General features: G+C 36.2%; 2 protein-coding genes across 3 annotated transcripts; one reads left to right on the forward strand and one right to left on the reverse strand.

The window, feature by feature from the left end:
* The first annotated feature begins 2,776 nt into the window (after positions 1–2,776).
* Positions 2,777–3,354, forward strand: LOC100254169 (metalloendoproteinase 1). The gene is made up of 2 exons (XM_010662717.1): positions 2,777–2,993; positions 3,113–3,354. The coding sequence occupies exons 1-2, from the start codon at positions 2,777–2,779 to the stop codon at positions 3,352–3,354; spliced, it is 459 nt and encodes a 152-aa protein (XP_010661019.1).
* A 10,859-nt stretch (positions 3,355–14,213) lies between these two features.
* On the reverse strand, positions 14,214–19,742 carry LOC100853271 (protein NRT1/ PTR FAMILY 5.8). 2 transcript variants are annotated; one of them, XM_019224744.2, is made up of 6 exons: positions 19,624–19,742; positions 17,359–17,529; positions 17,070–17,143; positions 16,576–16,793; positions 15,318–15,832; positions 14,214–15,236 (listed from the first exon to the last, which is right to left on the reverse strand). In XM_019224744.2, the coding sequence occupies exons 3-6, from the start codon at positions 17,122–17,124 to the stop codon at positions 14,423–14,425; spliced, it is 1,602 nt and encodes a 533-aa protein (XP_019080289.1). In that variant the 5' UTR covers positions 17,125–17,143; positions 17,359–17,529; positions 19,624–19,742; the 3' UTR covers positions 14,214–14,422. The 2 variants fall into 2 exon arrangements, with proteins under 2 accessions (XP_019080289.1, XP_010660979.1); XM_010662677.3 differs by having other exon boundaries at positions 17,070–17,529.
* Positions 19,743–20,726: the final 984 nt, after the last annotated feature.

A 20,726-nucleotide genomic window follows, 5' to 3' on the forward strand; every position in this document is an offset into this window, starting at 1 on the left:
TTTCAACTTTGATTCTCACATTTGTAGAGCTGATAGTTTTATGACTCAAACCTCAAAATTTCATTTGAACAGTTGTAATGTCTTTTGTTTGGTGGTATTTGCTACATATTATTGTTGTTATTATCATTTTCAGCCTTTGCTTTCTCTTCCTCTTCAGTTTTCAGTTCTTTTTCATGCATTCTCGGAGGTCTTTTCACATTCAATTTGGTTATTTTCCAATTTTTGGGGTTTTCCAAGTACCCATATCTAAATTTTAACTTTTATGGGTTAATTAATGTCTTTGTCATATTTTTTTGTGGTTTCTATATTTAATAATTGACATACTTGTAATTTAAGTATATTATGTTCACAACTAGGAAACAAAATTTTTGTAAATTATGATTCTTTGTTGAGGTTCTCAAAAAAGGCTTTTAATTTTTCTTTAACGCTCAATTTATGAACTCTAAGAAAAGGAAATTCCTCATGCATTTCAATTGGTTTGGGAATAAAATATTTGTTTAATCATAAAATTTGTTTATATATATCAACAAAAAATAGTTCCTTAAAAATTTTCTAGGATTTATTTATTTATTTAGCCTTCATTTATAAAACCTATATAGGGAAAATAAATTTGTCATGTATTTTCAATAGATTTAAAAGTAAAATATATGTTTAAGCCTAAATTTTGTTTATACATTCATTTAAATATGCCTTTTTTTCTTTTTCTTTTTTGATATAATGATCAAATTTTAATTTAAGCACAATTTTTCTAATAGTTAAGGAGAATTTTTTTATTTTGAGTGCATAGTTATTTTAGTTTCCATATTTGAGTAGTCAAGTCGTAGATCGTTTCTATATTTTATTGTTGGAAGTTTCTATATAGCTAAGTGTAAGTATCTATAAATAAGTGATTGTGTATTATTTGACTAAGAGAGAGTGGTGGAAGACAATAAAATTTTAATTTTTTCAAATTTTTATTTCTTAGTCAACCTTATTACATCAACAAATTGGTATCAAAGTTATATAAAAAGATGGCAAGTGGGATGTATCTATTCCAAGTTCCCTAACTCAACATAGATCATTATGACAATTAAAGTATCAAGACGAAGGCTTTGCTTGGTTGATAAGAGACATGGAAGGTTGTAGAGAAAGGCTACAAAGGGCCATAAGATGAAAAAACTTTCATAAGTTTGAAGAGAATCAGAAAATGTCATTGCATAGGTCTGAAGAGAACTAACAAGTTCATTGATTCTTCTAGAATCAACGTCCTTGTTTTCTTCTATGATTGTGACCTTAGGTCTAAATCTCTTAGGAAGAGGCCTCAAAATTTTCCTAACCACTTAGAACTCAAGGATTCTTTCTTCTAGGTTAAAAGATAAATCCACAACATCACTAAGTTATGAATAGAATGTAGAGAAAGTCTAATTTCACATCTTGATGCTCTCAAATTTTGAAGTGAGTATTTGTATCTTGGACAAGTTCATAACAGAAGTGCCCTCATGGGTTATCGAGAGGATGTCTTAAGCCTCCTTAGCGCATTTACATATGACTATCCTACAAGAATTAAAATTGCTATATAAAGGGCCCACGTGCTAGTCTCACTACCCTCATTGTCCAATTTATTCCACTCTTGTTTAGACTTAAGTTCATCAGTTGATCTTCTAAATAATATAATTTTAATAGGGATCCAATTTTTTCTTTATGAGAAATTGGTGTATACAAATTAATGTATTTTCTTTCCTTCCCTTTATTTGGACAACCAAATAAGAGAGAAGGAGATCCAAATCATAAATTTCCATAAAAATTATAATTTTTCTTTTCTTTTTCTCTTTTCCTTACACTTTCAAAAACTAATATATATAATCTTAATATTATTGCTTGTGACATAATTATTCCTAAACCTTCGAGCTTACTTTGCACTTCTGGTTGATTCTTGGACGTATTTTTCAATGCATAGGTAGCAAATTTTCTGGTAATAAATTTAATAAATAAATCAATTACATACCATATGCTGATCCAATGCCTTTCTTGTTACATATATACAACCATCGAATCATAAGTCAAGATTCATTGAGAGTTAGTTGATCCTAAAACTAAAAAAGAGCAGTAAATTATTTAATTAAAAGGGAAGCTTGAAAATTCGTTTCTCTAATTGTGAAATCTTCTTGAATCGTTTGAGTCTAAATAAATTTTCTTTTTATTTATATTTTATTATTTTGAGGTCTGAAAATATGGAATAGGAGGATTGTTTTTACCCGTAACCTTCTCTTTTTACTTTTTTTTTTTAAATGAAAATTGTCTTCCTTTATGAGGCTCTCCAATCACCTATTCAGCTAGAAATAGAAATATTGCAATCGATATTCAGAGATTATTCACCTCCCAATCTCCCATAATTTTCTCCAAGAAATGTGTATAAAAGCATTTAAGGGTGCAGAAGCCTTGCAAATAACTCAAATTAAGGTGTTCAGTCATGGAAGCTAACGTTTCTCCCATGCTCTCTGTGTTTCTTTCTTCCCTACTCCTTGCTTTTCTGTCTGGAGCAACTTCTTCAGACATCTCTCCCTTTGGGTTTTTCAACTATCTGCAGGGATCTCAAAAAGGAGACAAAGTGGAAGGCATCCACGAGGTAAAAAAGTACCTACAACATTTTCGCTACTTGAGCTCTACCCATTGCCAAACTGAAACTCAAGTCGATGGTAATGATGATCATTTTGATGATGCCTTGGAGTCTGCCATCAAAGCCTTCCAGACCTATTACCATATATGAAGCCCACTGGATGCCCCAACAGCCACGCGGATGTCCAGGACTCGATGTGGGGTCCCAGATAACCCCCGTGCCACAAATAATATCAACTCCCATGGTCATAGCCATCTCAACATAGGCACTCATTTTGCTTTCTTCCCAAGTAACCCAAGATGGCTCCCTGGGCAGACGCATCTCCTCTATTTTCTCGACTCTGGCTCCCACCCAGAGACTGCCGGCGCAGTTGCCAATGCTTTTGGCGCATGGGCTGGTGTAACAAACTTCACCTCGAGCAGACTTCAGATCCAGCAATTGCCAATCTCCACATTAGTTTTTAAATCCGTGATCATGGAGATGGGTCACCCTTTGATGGCCCATTTGGAATCCTAGCTCACGCCTTTGCACTAACTGATGGAAGGTTCCATTTCGATTGTGAAGAGAATTGGGTGATCGGTGCAGTTGCTCATGCTATGGATTTGCAGACTGTTGCTACGCATGAAATAGGTCATCTTCTAGGGCTTGCGCATACTCCAGTTCAGGAAGCCGTCATGTATGCTATCATCTCTCCTGGATCAACCAAGGGTTTGAATCAGGATGATATTGATGGAATTAGAGCTTTATACGCCGGTTGATGAATCGGATTTAATCAAACTCAATAGGGTTATGATCCAAATGGAAGTGAATTAAGTTATCTATATATTTTGTATTGCAGTGAGTTTACTTTCATGAATTGTAAGCGTGCCATACATGGTAGCTGCTGAGCAAAGGCACATAGTACGGTTTATACACACAGTAGAAGTTTAAATTTGCCATACATTGTAAAAGAACAAATATAATTATCAAAGAAAATTGTTATAATATAAATTGCCACTCATATAAACTTTATTTACAAAAGATTTTGAGACCTGCATTTGTAAAGACAAGTGGACTTTGGAAATTCACAAACTTTTGTTTTTTTACCATGAACATTTAGAAAAATAATTAATTTATTAGTATTATTAATCTTTTTTTTTAAAAAAAAAAATTTGTAGAATATTGGAAAATTTTTATTTGTTGGATATATATTTTAAAATATTCTATTGAATTTTTATATTTAATTTTCATTATATGTGCTAGGATTTTCTCTTACTGTTTCATTCTAATTATAATAACAGGTAATTTAGTGTTACTAAATAATTTAATTATTGTTACAAGTCAAAATACTGGAAAATATTTTATTGTTAAAATTATTTGAGTAAGTTAATCGAATTGCCTTATTCGGATATCAGATGTTATGTTATTTGATTAATTATTGAGATAATTTCCTTTCTTGTTGGAATTTATGACAATAATTTCTATTATTAAAAAAAATATTGAATTAGTTGATTTCTTATTGACACATATTTTTATATACTTGTTCCCTTGTAAAAACAAAAACAAAAAACAAAAAAACAAAAAAAAAAACAAAATCATTTGGTTGTAATGACTACCTTTAATAGTGTTAAACCTAAAAAATTTAGAGGGTCTTACTTTTGGAGATGACAAAAATAAATTAAATATTGGTTAATTGTCTTAGGATTAATTTGTTTCTAATTTAGATGAGAGAAATGACACTAACCAAAATGAAAAATCATCATGTTGGAACCAAATCAAATAGATTTTCATTGTCACAATAGGATTTTTAGTGCACTCTTTGATCGTCTTTATGATGTATCCACATTACCACTAGTGCTAAAGACTTTTGGAATTCCTTAGAAGCCTACTATGGCATTATTAATCAAATTCATTATGGTATAGAAAATAAGTTCATTATGGTAGATGAAAAACCTATAAGTAATCAAATTCATGAGTTTTAAGAGCTTTTAAAAGGTGTAAAGAGAAATATTAAATTATTAGAATTCATACTATTACATTAAAGTTTGGTTAATCTTGGTTTTGATTTGCCAAAAATACAAAACATAGAAGTATATATTAATACTAATTAGGCTGAGACTAAATGAAAGGCAATTTGCTTCAGGATACTTTAACTTCATATGTGGCAATCTTGTTATACGGAGAAGTAAGATTCCAGTGGGCTTGAGATGGAAATAGGTCTGGAAGGCTTTGATGGCAGACTCCAAGGCATCATCAAAATGATCATCACTATCGATTTGACTTTCAGTTTTGGAATGGGTAGAGCTCAAGTAGCCAAAACGCTGTAGGTAGTTTCTTACCTTATGGATGCCTTCCACTTTGTCTCCTTTTTTAGATCCCTGCAGATCCTTGAAAAACCCAAAGGGTGAGACGTCTGAAGAAGTTGCCTGAGACAGAAAGGGAAGGAGGAGGAGGGAAGAAACAAACACCGAGGGCATGGAAGAAACTTTAGCTTCCATAACTGATGATCACCTTAATTTGAGTTGCAGTGATCGACTGCATGGATTCTGCATCATTGGGTCTTTTTATACACATTTTTGGTTGAAAGCCATGTAAGGTAAATAATCTCCATTTCAATACGTGTTTCTCAATCCAGGCAATACTATTTTTAGCTAAATCTATCCCATTAATTATTTCATCATTTCATTATCTCAAACCGCAAAATAAATAAATATAAATAAAAAAGAAAAGTTATTTAGACTTAAAATGATTATAGAAAAATTTTACAATTAGAGAAACAAATTTTAAAGCTTCCCTTTTAATTAAATAATTTATTGTTCTTTTTTAGTTTTAGGGTCAACTAACTCTAAATGAATCTTGAATTATGATTCAATGGTTGTAGATATGTAACAAAAGAGGCATTGGATCGGCATATGGTATGTAATTGATTCGTTTATTAAATTAATTACCAGAAAATTTGCTACATATGCATTGAAAAATATGTTGAAGAATCAACAAGAAATGCAAATTAGACTAGAAGGTTTAGGAACAATTATGTCACAACCAATAATATTAAGATTATATGTATATTAGTTTCTGAAAGTTTAAAGGAAAAGAGAAAAAAAAATTATAATTTTTATGAAAATTTATTATTTGGTTGTCCCTCTCTCTTATTTGGTTTTCCCAAGAAAGGAAAGAAAGTAAATTAATTTGTATACACAAATTTCTCATAAGAAAAAATTGTGCTTAAATTAAAATTTTATTAATTTAAGGAATGATGTGAATATAATTTTTATTTTGATCTATTATTCTTTCTTTCCCTAAACTCAACCATGAAACAAGACATTGCAATTGTTCAAATAAAAGTTCAAAAATTTTACTTTGATTTTATAACGGATCTTAAGAAAATATGATTTCCCATATATTCGTAATGAAATCCTACAGAATCCAAATCACTACAAATGATTTCTTATATATATATCTATATCAAAAAATGAATCCTTAGAAATTGAAACCTGATTTTCAAATACTCAAAATAAAACTTTAGAAATTGAAATCAGAATTTTCTTAAGCTTCTCTACATTATCATTTAGGGAGAAGGACAACTAGACTATGACGACATGGTGGTAAGAAGTTCGAAAGGTTAGAACTTAAAGCTTGATCATGATTTTCATTTTTCTTGTTTTTAACAAGTCATATATACTGATTTAACTGTAAATGTGAAATGAAGTAAAGGAAATTTTTTTTCTTCTCTATTACTTCTAACAAGTCGCAGGTCAAAAAGTCATTCAAAGAGTTGAAAAAAAAACCAATAATAATTTTGATCTTTCATAGTAATTTAGGCAATAAGTGATTCTTCTACGTGATTATCACAAGTCCATCCTATTCGGTAATTTTTCCCACGTAGAAATAGAATATTTTTGCTACCTCTCTCAGAAATGCTGATATGCATACATTGGAGGAAGCCCATGAGAATCCCCATACCCCCAATTTGCAAATTCAAGACAAAAACCCCCCTTAATGACATGGGTGACCGAAATGAAAATTCTCTTACCTTGCTGGACTGACCAATGCAACTGCATGTCAGGACATCCAATGCCAAAGCCTGATCTTTCCATGGATTAACATTCAATGAAATCTTCCTCTCATCTGGGTAGATAAAATGATTATGATTTGCTTTAATATTATAATTCTGATAGGTTTTTTTTTTTTCAGTGTAACTTTCTCTTCCTCTTCAGTCTTCAGTTCTTTTTCATGCATTCATTCTTGGAGGTCTCTTTACATTCAATTTGGTTATTTTCCAATATTTGGGGTTGATTTTTTTGGGGTTTTCCAAGTACCCATATCTAAATTTTAACTTTTATGGGTTAATTAATGTCTTTGTCATATTTTCCAATTTGTGGTTTCTATATTTGATAATTGACATACTTGTAGTTCAAGTATATTGAGTTCATAACTAGACAATAATTTTTTTTGTAAATTATGATTCTTTGTCGAGGTTCTCAAAAAAGGCTTTTTATTTTTTTTTAAGGCTCAATTCATGAACTCTAAGAAAAGGAAATTCCTCATGCATTTCAATTGGTTTGGGAATAAAATATTTGTTTAATCCTAAAATTTGTTTATATATATCAACAAAAAATACTTCCTTCAAAATTTTCTAGGATTTATTTATTTATTTAGGGATTGCTATTCGTAACATCCCTTTTACTAAACGTAACATTTTTTTGTCATATATTTTTTTTTCACATATACAATTTTTAATAAAAAAAAAAAAACTCTCTCTAACCTTCTCTCAATATATTAAACCTAAATTCTAGTTAATTAAGGCGAATCATATATGAAATATAATGAATGACGAAATTCAATCATCTAATGACAATTTTCAAGTAAGATTTATAACTTTCATTTTTTTTTATAAAGAAATATATATATATTTATAAAAAAAAAAAAAACCGGCGACCTGGGTGGGGCTTTGACATTTTGGGAGGCGACAACGACGGCGACGATTAGGGTTTGGAGCAGAAATGGAAGTCGGCGACCACCGACTGCAGTGGTTGGGCTAAATTTTTTGCTTATAATAATTATAAAAATTGAAATTTTTTTATTGTTTATAATAGTTACTAAATTACTTTTCGTTTATAATTGTTAGAAAATTCTTCATGACATAAGTTTTTGCTTATAATAATTATAAAATTCTAATTCTTTTATTTGTTTAAATTATTTACTAAATTACTAATTTTTTTTGTAAGAAAACACTATAGTAGCCACATGAAAAACAATTGAGTGTGAAAAAAAAATAAAAGAAGTGAAAAAAAAAAAAACAAAGTTAACGTGGGGGGAGGGGGGGTTGGGAAAAAAAAAAAAAGTGCATTATGAGACGTGAGGTTGGAGAGGAGAGAAGAGAGAAGGGGAATGAATAAGAAGGGGGGGGGGGGGGGGGGGGGGGATTGGGTGGGTAGAGATGAAAATGAAGATAAAAATAAAAGAAAAAAAAATGCTAAAATGTGGGGTGAGGGTTGGAAAAAAAAAATAAAAAAGGAGTGAAGGTTGGAGAGGAGAGAAGAGAGAGGGGAGAATGAATAAGGGATGATAGTTTAAGAATGTAAAATGCTACCTTAGTAAAAATGGTGTTAGTTTAGGAATATAAAATGCTACCTTAGTAAAAATGGTGTTACCAATAGCAATTGGGTTTACGTATTTAAGCTTTTATTTATAAAACCTGTTGAATATAATGTATTTATAGTATATTATCTTTCCTTGTTAATATAGGTCACATGTATGGTAGTTAGGACTCCTAACCTTGTATATATATATATATCTCTCAATTGTAAGTGCACATTTTTACATGAATGAGAATTAAGGTTTTTCTTCTTTCTCTCTCTCTTTCTCAACATGGTATCAAAGCCAAAGGAGAAAACCTAATCTTTTTTTCGGTTTAGCCGTGTAATCAATTCCGGCAAACCGTCCAGTGACCGTGTTTCACTCCGGTCCCCTCATTTTCTTCCCGAACCACTCCGGACAACCTCATCGCTGTCGGATCTCCACCACGCCGGCAACCTTTTCCGGTGAAATTTTTCGGCGACCTATTTTCCGGGAAACGACCATATATTCCGAAACGCCGGAGGCTGATCTACACGCCAATGGAAACCCCACCGGAAACCGGCATCTCACGCGCCCCCACGCGCCGCTCTTCTCCTTCGGACTGTCACCCACGCGCCGGCGAGTGACGGCGCGTGGCTCACTTTTCGACCACTTTCGACACCTTTCCAGGCTCGTCCGGCGCCGTCTTGGCCTTCTAGCCCTCCGGCAGTCCTCCCCGAGCCCTGCATCTCCATTTTTTCCCTGTTTTTAGCTTTCTTGCCATTCCGGCCACCTCCGACAGGGCTCCCCCCCATCTCCACGGCTTGGGTGCTGCTTCTCTTCCTCTCCAGGGCTCTCTTCGATCCAAATACGTGAATATGACCACCAAAAATCAGATCTTTACCTCTGTTATCTCTGGATCTCTTATGATTACCTCAGAGAAATTGGTTGGCAGTGAGAATTATCTCTCCTGGTCTGCCTCTGTTGAACTTTGGTTCATGGGTCAAGGTTATGAGGATCACTTGGTTACCCAGGAGGCAGATATCCTTGAGGTTGACCGTGTACAGTGGAGGAAGATAGATGCACAGTTATGTAGTGTATTATGGAAATCGGTTGATCCCAAGATTCTTCTTCATCTTCAGGCTTATAAAACTTGTTTTAAATTTTGGACTCAGGCCAAAGGATTATACACGAATGATATCCAGCGTCTTTATAAGGTGGCTTCTGCTATTGTCCATATCAACCAATAGGACTTGGATCTATATACTTATATTGGTCAGATTGTCTCTCTTAAGGAAGAGTTCTTGACTGTGATGCCTCTTACTCCTGATGTTGGGGCTCAACAAACACAGTTTGACAAGTTCTTCATGGTCCTTACTCTTATTGGCCTCCATCCGGATCTTGAGCCTATTCGTGATCAGATTCTTGGTAGTTCATCAGTTCCGTCCTTGGATGATGTGTTTGCTTGCCTCCTCCGTATCTCGTCCACTCAGACTTTGTCATCTGATAGCGCTTCAGATTCTTCTGTGTTAGTTTCTCAAACTACCTCTCGAGGAGGACGTAGTGGTACTCGAGGTAGAGGCCAACGTCCTCATTGCACCTATTGCAATAAACTTGGCCACACTCGCGATCGTTGCTATCAGTTACATGGAAGACCTCCTCGCACTGCCCATATGGCCCAGTCCTCTGATTCTCCGCTGCCTCAGCCTCCGAGCTCCTCCGCATCTCAGACATCTCAGGCTTCTATTGCCTCTGTTGCCCAGCTTGATAATGCCTCTGCCTGCCTTACCCACACATCTTCTCTTAGACCCTGGATTCTAGATTCTGGAGCATCTGATCACCTATTTGGTAATAATGATCTTTTCTCCTCTATTACTACTACCTCTGCTTTACCTACTGTTACCTTAGCTAATGGTTCTCAAACTGTGGCTAAAGGTATTGGTTTGGCCCTTCCTCTGCCTTCTCTACCTCTCACTTTTGTCCTTTATACTCCTGAATGTCCTTTTAATCTTATTTCCATCAGCAAAATCACTCGTACTCTTAATTGCTCTATTACCTTTTCTGATAAATTTGTGACCTTGCAGGACCGGAGTACGGGGAAGACGATTGGCATAGGACGTGAGTCTCAAGGCCTCTATCACCTCACCTCAGATTCATCTCCTGCAGTTTGCATTTCCACTTATGCTCCTCTCCTCATTCACAATCGTCTGGGCCACCCTAGTCTCTCCAAGTTCCAGAAGATGGTTCCTCGTTTTTCCACTTTGTCGTCGCTTCCGTGTGAGTCATGTCAGCTTGGGAAACATACTCGTGTCTCGTTCCCAAAGCGTTTGAATAATCGGGCAAAGTCTCCTTTTGAGCTTGTCCACACTGATGTTTGGGGTCCTTGTCGGACTGCGTCTACTTTAGGATTTCAGTATTTTGTCACTTTCATTGATGACTATTCTCGATGTACTTGGTTATTTTTAATGAAAAATCGAGCTGAGTTATTCTCTATTTTCTAGAAATTTTATACTGAAATCCAAACCCAGTTCAATATTTCTATTCGTGTGTTATGCAGTGACAATGCCAAGGAATATTTTTCAGCCCAATTTACTTCGTTTATGTCTCATCATGGGATTCTTCATCAGTCTTCTTGTGCTCATACTCCTAAAAAAAATGGGGTAGCTGAACGCAAGAATCGACATCTTGTTGAGACAGCTCGTACCCTCCTCCTCCATAGTAACGTTCCTTTTCGTTTTTGGGGGGATGTTGTTCTTATCGCTTCTTATTTGATTAATCGTATGCCCTCCTCTGTCTTACACGATCAGATTCCTCACTCCCTTCTCTTCCATGACCAACCACTTTATTTCCTTCCTCCTCGTGTCTTTGGTTGTACTTGCTTTGTTCATATTCTCACTCCTGGACAGGACAAGCTTTCCGCCAAAGCCATGAAGTGCCTCTTCTTGGGATATTCCAGACTTCAGAAGGGTTATCGTTGTTATTCCCTTGAGACTCATCAATACTTTATCTCCGCTGATGTCACCTTCTTTGAGGACTCACCATTCTTTTCCACCACTTCTGAGTCTCTTCCTGTTTCTGAAGTCTTGCCCATTCCCATTGTCTCCCCACCTGATGCTATGCCCCCTCGACCACTTCAGGTTTATCATCGTCGCCCTCGTGTCGTTGCTCCTCTCTCTTTTCTTGAGGCACCTGCTGACTCACTTCCTATCCCTTCGGCTTCACCTGCCCCGGCTCTGCCTTCTCCTAATGACTTACCCATTGCTGTTCGGAAAGGTACTCGCTCTACTCGTAATCCTCATCCTATTTACAATTTTTTTAATTATCATCGATTATCTTCACCCTATTTTGCTTTTGTTTCTGCTATATCCTCTGTTTCTCTTCCAAAGAGCACCCATGAAGCTCTTTCCCATCCAGGTTGGCGACAAACAATGATGGATGAAATGGCTGCTCTGCACTCTAATGACACTTGGGATCTTGTTGTTTTACCCTCTGGTAAATCTACAGTTGGTTGTCGTTGGGTCTATGCAATTAAGGTTGGTCCTGATGGTTAGGTTGATCGCCTTAAGGCCCGCTTAGTTGCTAAAGGCTATACTCAAGTTTATGGTTCTGATTATGGTGACACATTCTCCCCTGTTGCCAAGATTGCTTCTGTCCGCTTGCTTCTCTCCATGGCTGCTATGTGTTCTTGGCCTCTTTATCAGTTGGATATTAAAAATGTCTTCCTTCATGGTGATCTTGCCGAGGAAGTTTATATGGAGCAACCTCTTGGTTTTGTTGCTCAGGGGGAGTCTGGTTTAGTGTGCAGGTTACGCCGTTCTCTATATGGCTTGAAACAATCTCCTCAAGCATGGTTTAGTCGTTTTAGTTCTGTTGTTCAAGAGTTTGGCATGCTTCGCAGTACAGCAGACCATTCAGTTTTTTATCATCATAACTCCTTGGGGCAGTGTATTTATCTGGTTGTTTATGTGGACGACATCGTCATTACAGGCAGTGATCAGGATGGTATTCAGAAACTAAAGCAACATCTTTTTACCCACTTTCAGACCAAAGACTTGGGGAAACTCAAGTATTTCTTGGGAATTGAGATAGCTCAATCTAGTTCTGGTGTGGTCCTTTCCCAAAGGAAGTATGCTTTAAACATCCTGGAAGAAACCGGTATGTTAGACTGTAAACCGGTAAACACACCTATGGATCCGAATGTCAAACTTGTACCAGGACAGGGGGAGCCTTTAGGAGACCCCGGGAGATATTGACGGCTCGTAGGTAAATTGAACTATCTCACCATTACTCGTCCAGACATTTCTTTTCCTATGAGTGTTGTTAGTCAATTCCTACAGTCACTATGTGATAGCCATTGGGATGCCGTAATCCGCATTCTTCGATATATCAAAAGTACACCAGGCCAAGGTGTATTGTACGATAACAGAGGTCATACTCAAGTTGTTGGTTACACAGATGCAGATTGGGCTGACTCACCCACAAATAGACGTTCCACTTCAGGGTACTGTGTTTTTATTGGAGGTAATCTAATATCTTGGAAGAGTAAGAAACAAGATGTAGTGGCTAGATCTAGCGCTGAAGCCGAGTATCGAGCTATGGCTTTGACAACATGTGAACTCATATGGTTGAGACATCTTCTTCAGGAGTTGAGATTTGGAAAGGATGAACAGATGAAACTCATCTGTGATAACCAGGCCGCATTACATATTGCATCCAATCCAGTCTTTCATGAAAGGACCAAGCATATTGAAGTTGACTGTCATTTCATTAGAGAGAAGATCGCATCAGGATGTGTTGCTACAAGTTTTGTTAATTCAAAGCATCAGGATGTGTTGCTACAAGTTTTGTTAATTCAAATGATCAACTAGCAGACATCTTCACTAAATCTCTCAGAGGTCCTAGGATTAAATATATTTGTAACAAGCTTGGTGCATATGACGTATATGCTCCAGCTTGAGGGAGAGTGTTGAATATAATGTATTTATAGTATATTATCTTTCCTTGTTAATATAGGTCACATGTATGGTAGTTAGGACTCTTAGCCTTGTATATATATATATATCTCTCAATTGTAAGTGCACATTTTTACATGAATGAGAATTAAGGTTTTTCTCATTTCTCTCTCTCTCTCAACAAAACCTATATAGGGAAAATAAATTTATCATGTATTTTCAATAGATTTAAAAGTAAAATATATGTTTAAGTCTAAATTTTGTTTATACATTCATTTAAATATGCCTTTTATTCTCTTTCTTTTTTGATATAATGATCAAATGTTAATTTAAGCACAATTTTTCTTTATGAGAAATTGGCGTATACAAATTAATTTATTTTGTTTCCTTCCCTTTATTTGGACAACCAAATAAGAGAGAAGGAGATCCAAATCATAAATTCTCATAAAAATTATAATTTTCGTTTTCTTTTTCTTCCCTTTTATTTTTCTCTTTTCCTTAATATATATATATATATATTATTAATTTTCAACTTATCAAATGCTTAGATATTATTAATTTTCATAATATAACTTGTCACTTTTGAAATAACAGTTTACTGAACATTTAACTGATTTTCCTTGCAACTGATTTTTCATTCAATACAAGTTAAAAGTGATTTTTGAAAGATTGGATTGTTAAATGATTTTTTATTTAATAAATTCAATATATTGGACGATTTTTATGTGATGAATTGAATCTACTGTAGGAGTATTATTTTGGGTCATAGCCATTGTATGAAAATAACCTTCTAGGGGAGGATGACCCACTAACTGGGGTCCAAGTTCCAACCTCAAAGTCCCCTTCAACCCACTGGACGGATTCTTCTAACAATAGGAGGAAAAAGGCAGAGTTTGTAGGATATAATATCAGGCTATTCATCAAGACTATATAGTTTTTATGATAAGTTGATAACTAGTTGCGATTTCTTGCACCAAAAAACCAAATTTATCACCAAAATGCTGTCTGAATTTATGCCGGAATAATCACTTTGACTCATTCTTATCAAAACTTTAATTTTTCTTGCACATGATATTCGGATTCATCTTCATTGTTATTCATATTCTTGTGTATTAAACATAGCAAAATGTACAAAAGTTGATATCATAAAACCTAAATGTTCGTTCATCTTGTAAACAAAAATTACACTACGCGCGTAAAAGAAGGGAAAACAAGAGCATTTGGAAAACCTGTCATTTTCGCTTACTAAAACACGTCAAACTCCAGAGGAAAAGAAGAAGAACAAATTGAAAAGCTCATGTACACAGTTCTCTCATCATGCTAAGCAAGTTCATTTTCAGCTTTCACTGTCCAATTCACTCCGGCTCTTGTAATATTTACACAAGAGCATATACAGAAGAAGGCTGAATGTACTGGACAAGGCTAAAAGCCAGTAGTACTTGTCTAGCCTGGCTTCTCTCATGTCATCTGAGAACCAACCTTGTCTTCCTCCTGAACTTGTGAAAATTTCGATCAGCCATATCAAGAAGGCGCTCATGAAGCTCCCAACTCCAAAGACACTAGAGTAGAGTGCTATTCCCATTGTTCTCATTCTGATAGGAACTTCGCCATAAAAGAACTCTTGCATACCAACAACGGTGAAGATGTCTGCGATGCCCAAGATAATGTACTGAGGCAGCAACCAAAAGATGCTCAATGGTACTGTTTCTGACTGTGATTCCAGTTTGGAGCTGATGCTAAGCCTCTTTTTTTCCACAAGTGCTGCAATTACCATAGCTATGATGGAGAGGACCATCCCAATCCCCATCCTTTGCATTACATTGATGCCTTTCTCCTTTCGGGTTATCAGCCTTGTGAACGGGATCAGAACTTTGTCGTACAGAGGCATTAGGACAATTATGGACACTGTAATTGCGCTCTGCAGCATTGCTGGTGGAATAAGCAAGTTTCTTCCAATGTTCCTCTTCATTGTCATGCCTTGTTTTGTAAAGAAGGTTGCTGGTTGCTGGAAAATTACTGCAAACATTAGAAGCATTGTCCATATGGGAAAGAGCCGCAACACAACCTTTATACTTTCGGGCAGGTAAATGCCACTCTTATGGTTTTCGGCCAAGTCCTTGGTGTCGCGACAAAGGGGCTTCTCTTGGAGCCTATTGTAAGCAAGAAAACACATTGTTAGGACTAAAGATTTTATAAGATGAAGCTTCTTGGAATAGTGGAAGAGAACCTACTCTAACTCAATCACATGGGATGATTTGTTAGCTGGCAAGTTAATTCCACAATTCATCATTTTTGATGTGATTGCTTTGATGGCTTGAACTATGGTTTCAAGGGTCTTCCAGTTGACATCCCTATCCTGCCTATATGTGTAAAACCGGGTTCCACATGAGAAAAATGCAATAGATGCGATCATTACGATGGTGGGGATGGCAAATCCGATTCCCCAACCTGATGTGTCTTGGATATAGGACATGACTGTGACTCCCAAGAGGCTGCCACTGCAAATACCGAAGTACCACCATTGGAAGAACAAACTCTTGCTGTCAGGATTCTTCTCATCTTTGGTACAAGGCAAGTCTTCTTCGGTTTCGAGCTGGTCTGCTCCAAAGGCCTGCAATGATGGGTTGTATCCACCTAGTCCGAGCGAAATCAAATAAAGGGACCAAAAGAGGAATGAAGAACCGCTGGTTCTGTCTTCAGGAATCCATGTCCCCACCAATGCTGTTGATGTCAATGCCAATAACCCCTTAACAGAATGAAGAAGAGAAATTTTAGTTTCACAAGTAACAAATTCATTCCAATACAAGAACTTTGAAAAGGGCATGAGACAATTAGGAAGAATACTGTGACTTATTTTACATATTTAGCATAGCTCTATTGCAATTGTTTGGAATGTGTCCCAAAGCTAAATCTATCTTCAATCATGCCCACTGGCCTTGCCCAATTTGCAACCGTGCACAGTCCCCACCTTGCTCCTTGAACCTAAAATGCCTCGTCCCCATCAAATTTCAGGCTAAACCCACCAGATGATGGAATCATTTCTGAAATGCCCATTTCCCAAAACTTAAACTTGGTGTAATATTCCAAAGAATGTAGATGAAACAATGTATGAATTAAACTGTTAAAAATATTTTAACAGCAGCGTTACGCACACTACCAAAAGGAGGCAGAGAGCAAGAGGAGATTGAGGGGGCAGAGGATCTGCCTTTGCTCAGACACACAGTTAAGTCCATTACAAAAGACTAAATATATAATAACCCAAAAGGAGTGCATGATGACTCAGGCTCCATCATGTTAATGGAAACCTTTCCCATTCTTTATTCACATGGTCACTCCCTGCCCCTTTCCAATAACTCAGGTTGCAATCTACATGATTAATTACACCTAAAAATCTACTGCACCAGAAATTCAATAAAAAAAAAAGAGAGAAGTAGAAGAAGAACAAGAAGAAGAAGAAGAAGAAGAAGAAGAAGAAGAAAAGAAACTCACTATAATATAGAGAAAAGAAGAGGCCAATATGGTGGAGTACCGATACCAATAAGAATCTGCAAGAGGGGCCACCAACAGTGCCAACATAGACGTTAAACCGCACCAACTATTCACCGTCTTAGCCGCTGTTGAATTGCTCATCTTCACAACATCCGTGAGATAAGTGACCAAATTTGATACCACCCCTTTGAAGGCAAACCTCTCCATACCAGCCACCACTGTCAACAAAAATAAAAACACGAATTCAAGCCTCTTTCTTGCAATCGTATATCATCAATTATAAATTCACTAGTCTTTTCTAACAAATTCATTCCGCCCAATGCTAAAACCCATCAACCAAACCAAGATTTCCTCCTCCTTGAGGACCATTGATGGGAAATACTTATATGGGTGTTCAAGATCAAGGAGCATTTCAAATGGAGTTCCCTTGCTTAATCAGATATAGACAGATAAGGCTGAAAATGTAAAGAAGATAAGAATGTACAGATAATTACCTATAAGAAGAATACATGGCTTGTTGAGTCCCCTTGATCTCTGTCCTCCCGCCATGAGAAGTTGAATCAATGCTCTGAGATTAAAAGAACCAAACAAGAAAATATCCAGTCTGCTGAGAGCCGAAAACAAGCACTACAAAGCCATCTCTATGGCCTCCAATCCTCGGTTACTATTTTTTTCCATAATATCCCTCATGAAAATGGCTCTAAAGTTTGTTTTTTGGGCCTAATGGGACACTAGATTGCCACTATAAAGCCATACTTATAAAGAGAGAAAGCTGTTGGCCACCTTCAGTTGGACACGTTGTCACGGCGACGTAACCGAGAGAAAGAAAATATGTCGACATGCAAGAAATCTCATACGTCAGATGGTATGCGTCCACGCAGCCCTGATATGCGCCACTTCACCGACACGTTGCACAATTCGACACGTGTGATTTACCCTTGTCTGCCAGGTTTTCTGATGGATTATCACAATGTTGGAGAAGCTCTAATTATTATTATGAAATATGAAAGAGTTCCAATCTATGGTCAAAAGTGACCTTCGCATTAGCTAAATTTAGAGTTCCTATCCAAAAAGAATTCAAGATTCTGGTAAGCTTTAAGTCAAGTTGCATCAAATGAAAACTACTGAAAACCAGCCCATGAGTCTTGATCCGTCTCATGGTCCTTGCGTAACTCACGAAATGACTGAGATCCATATCACTTCAAATGTTGAAAGCAGAAGCTCAATCATCCAAAGCATGAAGACTTTGAAAACGATGGAACTTAAGATAAACTCAAACTTTAGAGTAAACCCATGCAAGAAGATAAGAGGAAGAAAACAAAACTTTGTTCAAGCTTGTGTGGAGTGCGTGTGGGGAGTGAGAAACATCCGAGTTGGACAAAGGCAATGTGCTGAAGCTTGTGTCAGGTGTGTGCTCAAGCAGAGAAAATCCAAGTTGAATAGAGACAGTCTTCCGAAGCTCTGTGCCAAGCATGTGTTTTAAGTGTGTCTATGACAGAGAGAGTTGAGGTAGAATTAAATAGAAGAAACCCAGACCCAAGGAGGATAATCTTGAAAAATCTTCAGGTTGGTCTGCATAAAATTGAATGTGACAGCACCATTATCGGGCTATCAATTATTCTTAAATTAATACATACATGTTGCTGTTTCTTTATCCTATAAACTTTTCAATTCTTTCACCTCCTCGTTTCAATGGCTTCAAAAGATTGGATATTAACACCAAAGTGGTACCATTCACTTCCGAAAGGTAAGCAACCAATGCATCCAATTAGTGTGGTGGTATCATGAGATGGATATCACTTTCTTCTCTGCCACCCACTACCACTGAAAATGTTATTATAACCGGGAAACCATGGCTACCCTCAAACTCAAGTCCTTTTTTTTTGCTCAAGTGGCATGTAATGGTTGGACAGTGGCATGTAATGGTTGGACAGTGGCCTGAGGACAAGGGCTGTGATGATGGGAGGATCTTAGTTGACACACAGGCATGGAACACAAAAGAGACATGAGTGCATTGCAATGTTTAGGTTAGAATCTCTGTCCCATGCCAATAATGGAACAGTGTTGTCTACACTATATTTGGGTCTTATCACAAACATGCACTGCATGGAGCAAAGTAGATATTATGGCTTGGGTGGCCTACTCTCATTGGCATCCGCGTATATACATTCTTATTCTTTTTGAACAGTGCAGTGGTGTTTGCAGTTTTGTTTGTGGAAGTATGGAGTTGGTGTGGAAGCCCATACACCTGAAAATTGACCATTTGGTGAAATATCTAGATCCTCTATGGACGTACGCTATTTTTCCTTCCTTAGAATAATATTTGTTTTCAGATCAGGAAACATGTTTTAGATTTTTTTTTTTTTTTTGTTGACAAAAACAGTTTTTTACAATAGGATGTTTCTCTGAAAATATATTTTAATTATTTTCTAAAATTGTTTTAAAAATTAATTACATAAAATATAAAAAAATAAGTGAGAATAAAGAATTGCATATAAAATTTACTTTTAAAAATCATTTGAAAATAACTTTTGTTCTAAAAAAACATTTGAAAAATGTGTTTAAAAACTATTTTTTGATAATTGTTTTAGGAACATTCCCAAATGACCAATAATGTTGGAGTTGAAAAGGGGAGGTTTGCCTATTTCTAAAATAAAATCCAATGAAGCTTGATCTAATCATAAAACCCAGAATATACTGGATGCCAAAGGAATGTTGTTACGTACTTTTTTTTAGTACTCATGTTCCTTTTTCTTCTTCTCTTCTTTTGAGGAAAAAAAAGATTAGGGAAATTCTCTTCACACTTGGTGAGATAAAAGAAGCCATTGACTGAAGGTAATATTCGAAAATCTGTGCAGGCTTCCCATCTGATACCAACTCTACCCAACAATGAATTTTGGTGGGTGGTTCTTAGCCTTTGAATTGACACATATAGACAACAAGAGGCATACACGAAACGGAGTTAGAGTAAGGAAATGCAGGTAAGCCCTATCAAAATAGCAGAATTAAATGGATGGAAGTGAGGGAAGAGAGGATTTGATTAATTACCTGCAACCACCCAATGACAATGATCAAGAAAATTTAGAATCAATAGCAGATCTGGGTCCATTAAAGCTCATCCAATAATGTGAAAGAGAAACGTGAGAAATGAAAAAAGGAGAAATGTTGTGGAGGATCAGGAGAATAAGATCTATATTAAGGCCTAACGGTTGTTGAGCATTATAAGGATAGAGTTTGAAGCGTAATGGAAAGTTTCAAACTTTATCCGCAATTCATCCAAACTGTCCCCTTTTTTTCAGTGGAATGAGAGGCCTTTCTACTTTGTGAGATCCCCATGGGCCTGTCATGACTCTTTCGTCGTATAAATTAGCCTCCTCCTGGAGTCTGTCAAACCCGTAATCGCTGCGTTAGGACTCAAATTTACTGCATCGCATTATCTTAATGATTCTCACACTAACCTCTCTTTGATTATCATGGGGTATCGGCATTCGGCACCAGTTTTGTAGGAATTTGGGCAGCGGTCTCGGCTGGTTCGACCATGACTGATAATCTGATAGTATTAGAAGGTGACCCGAATCATGCTGGGAAATAACTTGATTATATCTGGAAACCTATCTTTTAATATGATTAATATGAATTCAATTATTATAATTTGATCAAATCATGGTAGGAAGGCAATGCGTAAGAATGATCGACACAAGTTGCATTTGAGGACGCGACTAAGACGATGGACTTGACGCTCGACCTACTCAAATGTGAAGTTAATTTGGTCTAGGTCGAACAAATCATAGCAAGAAGGAATCGATGAATCAAAGAAATATTTTATTGACGTTCCGTTGAGGGAATACATGCATTAATTGTATAATCCGGACAAAGAATGCAACCACCCATCTTATATAAATATGATACCTGTAAATGAGTAATCCCCAAGACGTAACAGAGCCGTGAAGATATTTGAAGGGGTGATTGGATGTTTCTAAAGATTACGATATAAGAATTAAAACCCGGAGGTAGATACTAAGCTAATTTATAATCTATTGTATAAGATAAAAGTACACAAATTAAGACTTATTTTTCATTCTCACCTCTAGCAACCCAAAATCCAATCTTATGAATTCCCTAAAATTCAATTTTATAAATTCTTTCTTAAA

This window comes from Vitis vinifera, chromosome 14, assembly GCF_030704535.1.
Source record: "Vitis vinifera cultivar Pinot Noir 40024 chromosome 14, ASM3070453v1".
Taxonomy (NCBI): domain Eukaryota; kingdom Viridiplantae; phylum Streptophyta; class Magnoliopsida; order Vitales; family Vitaceae; genus Vitis; species Vitis vinifera.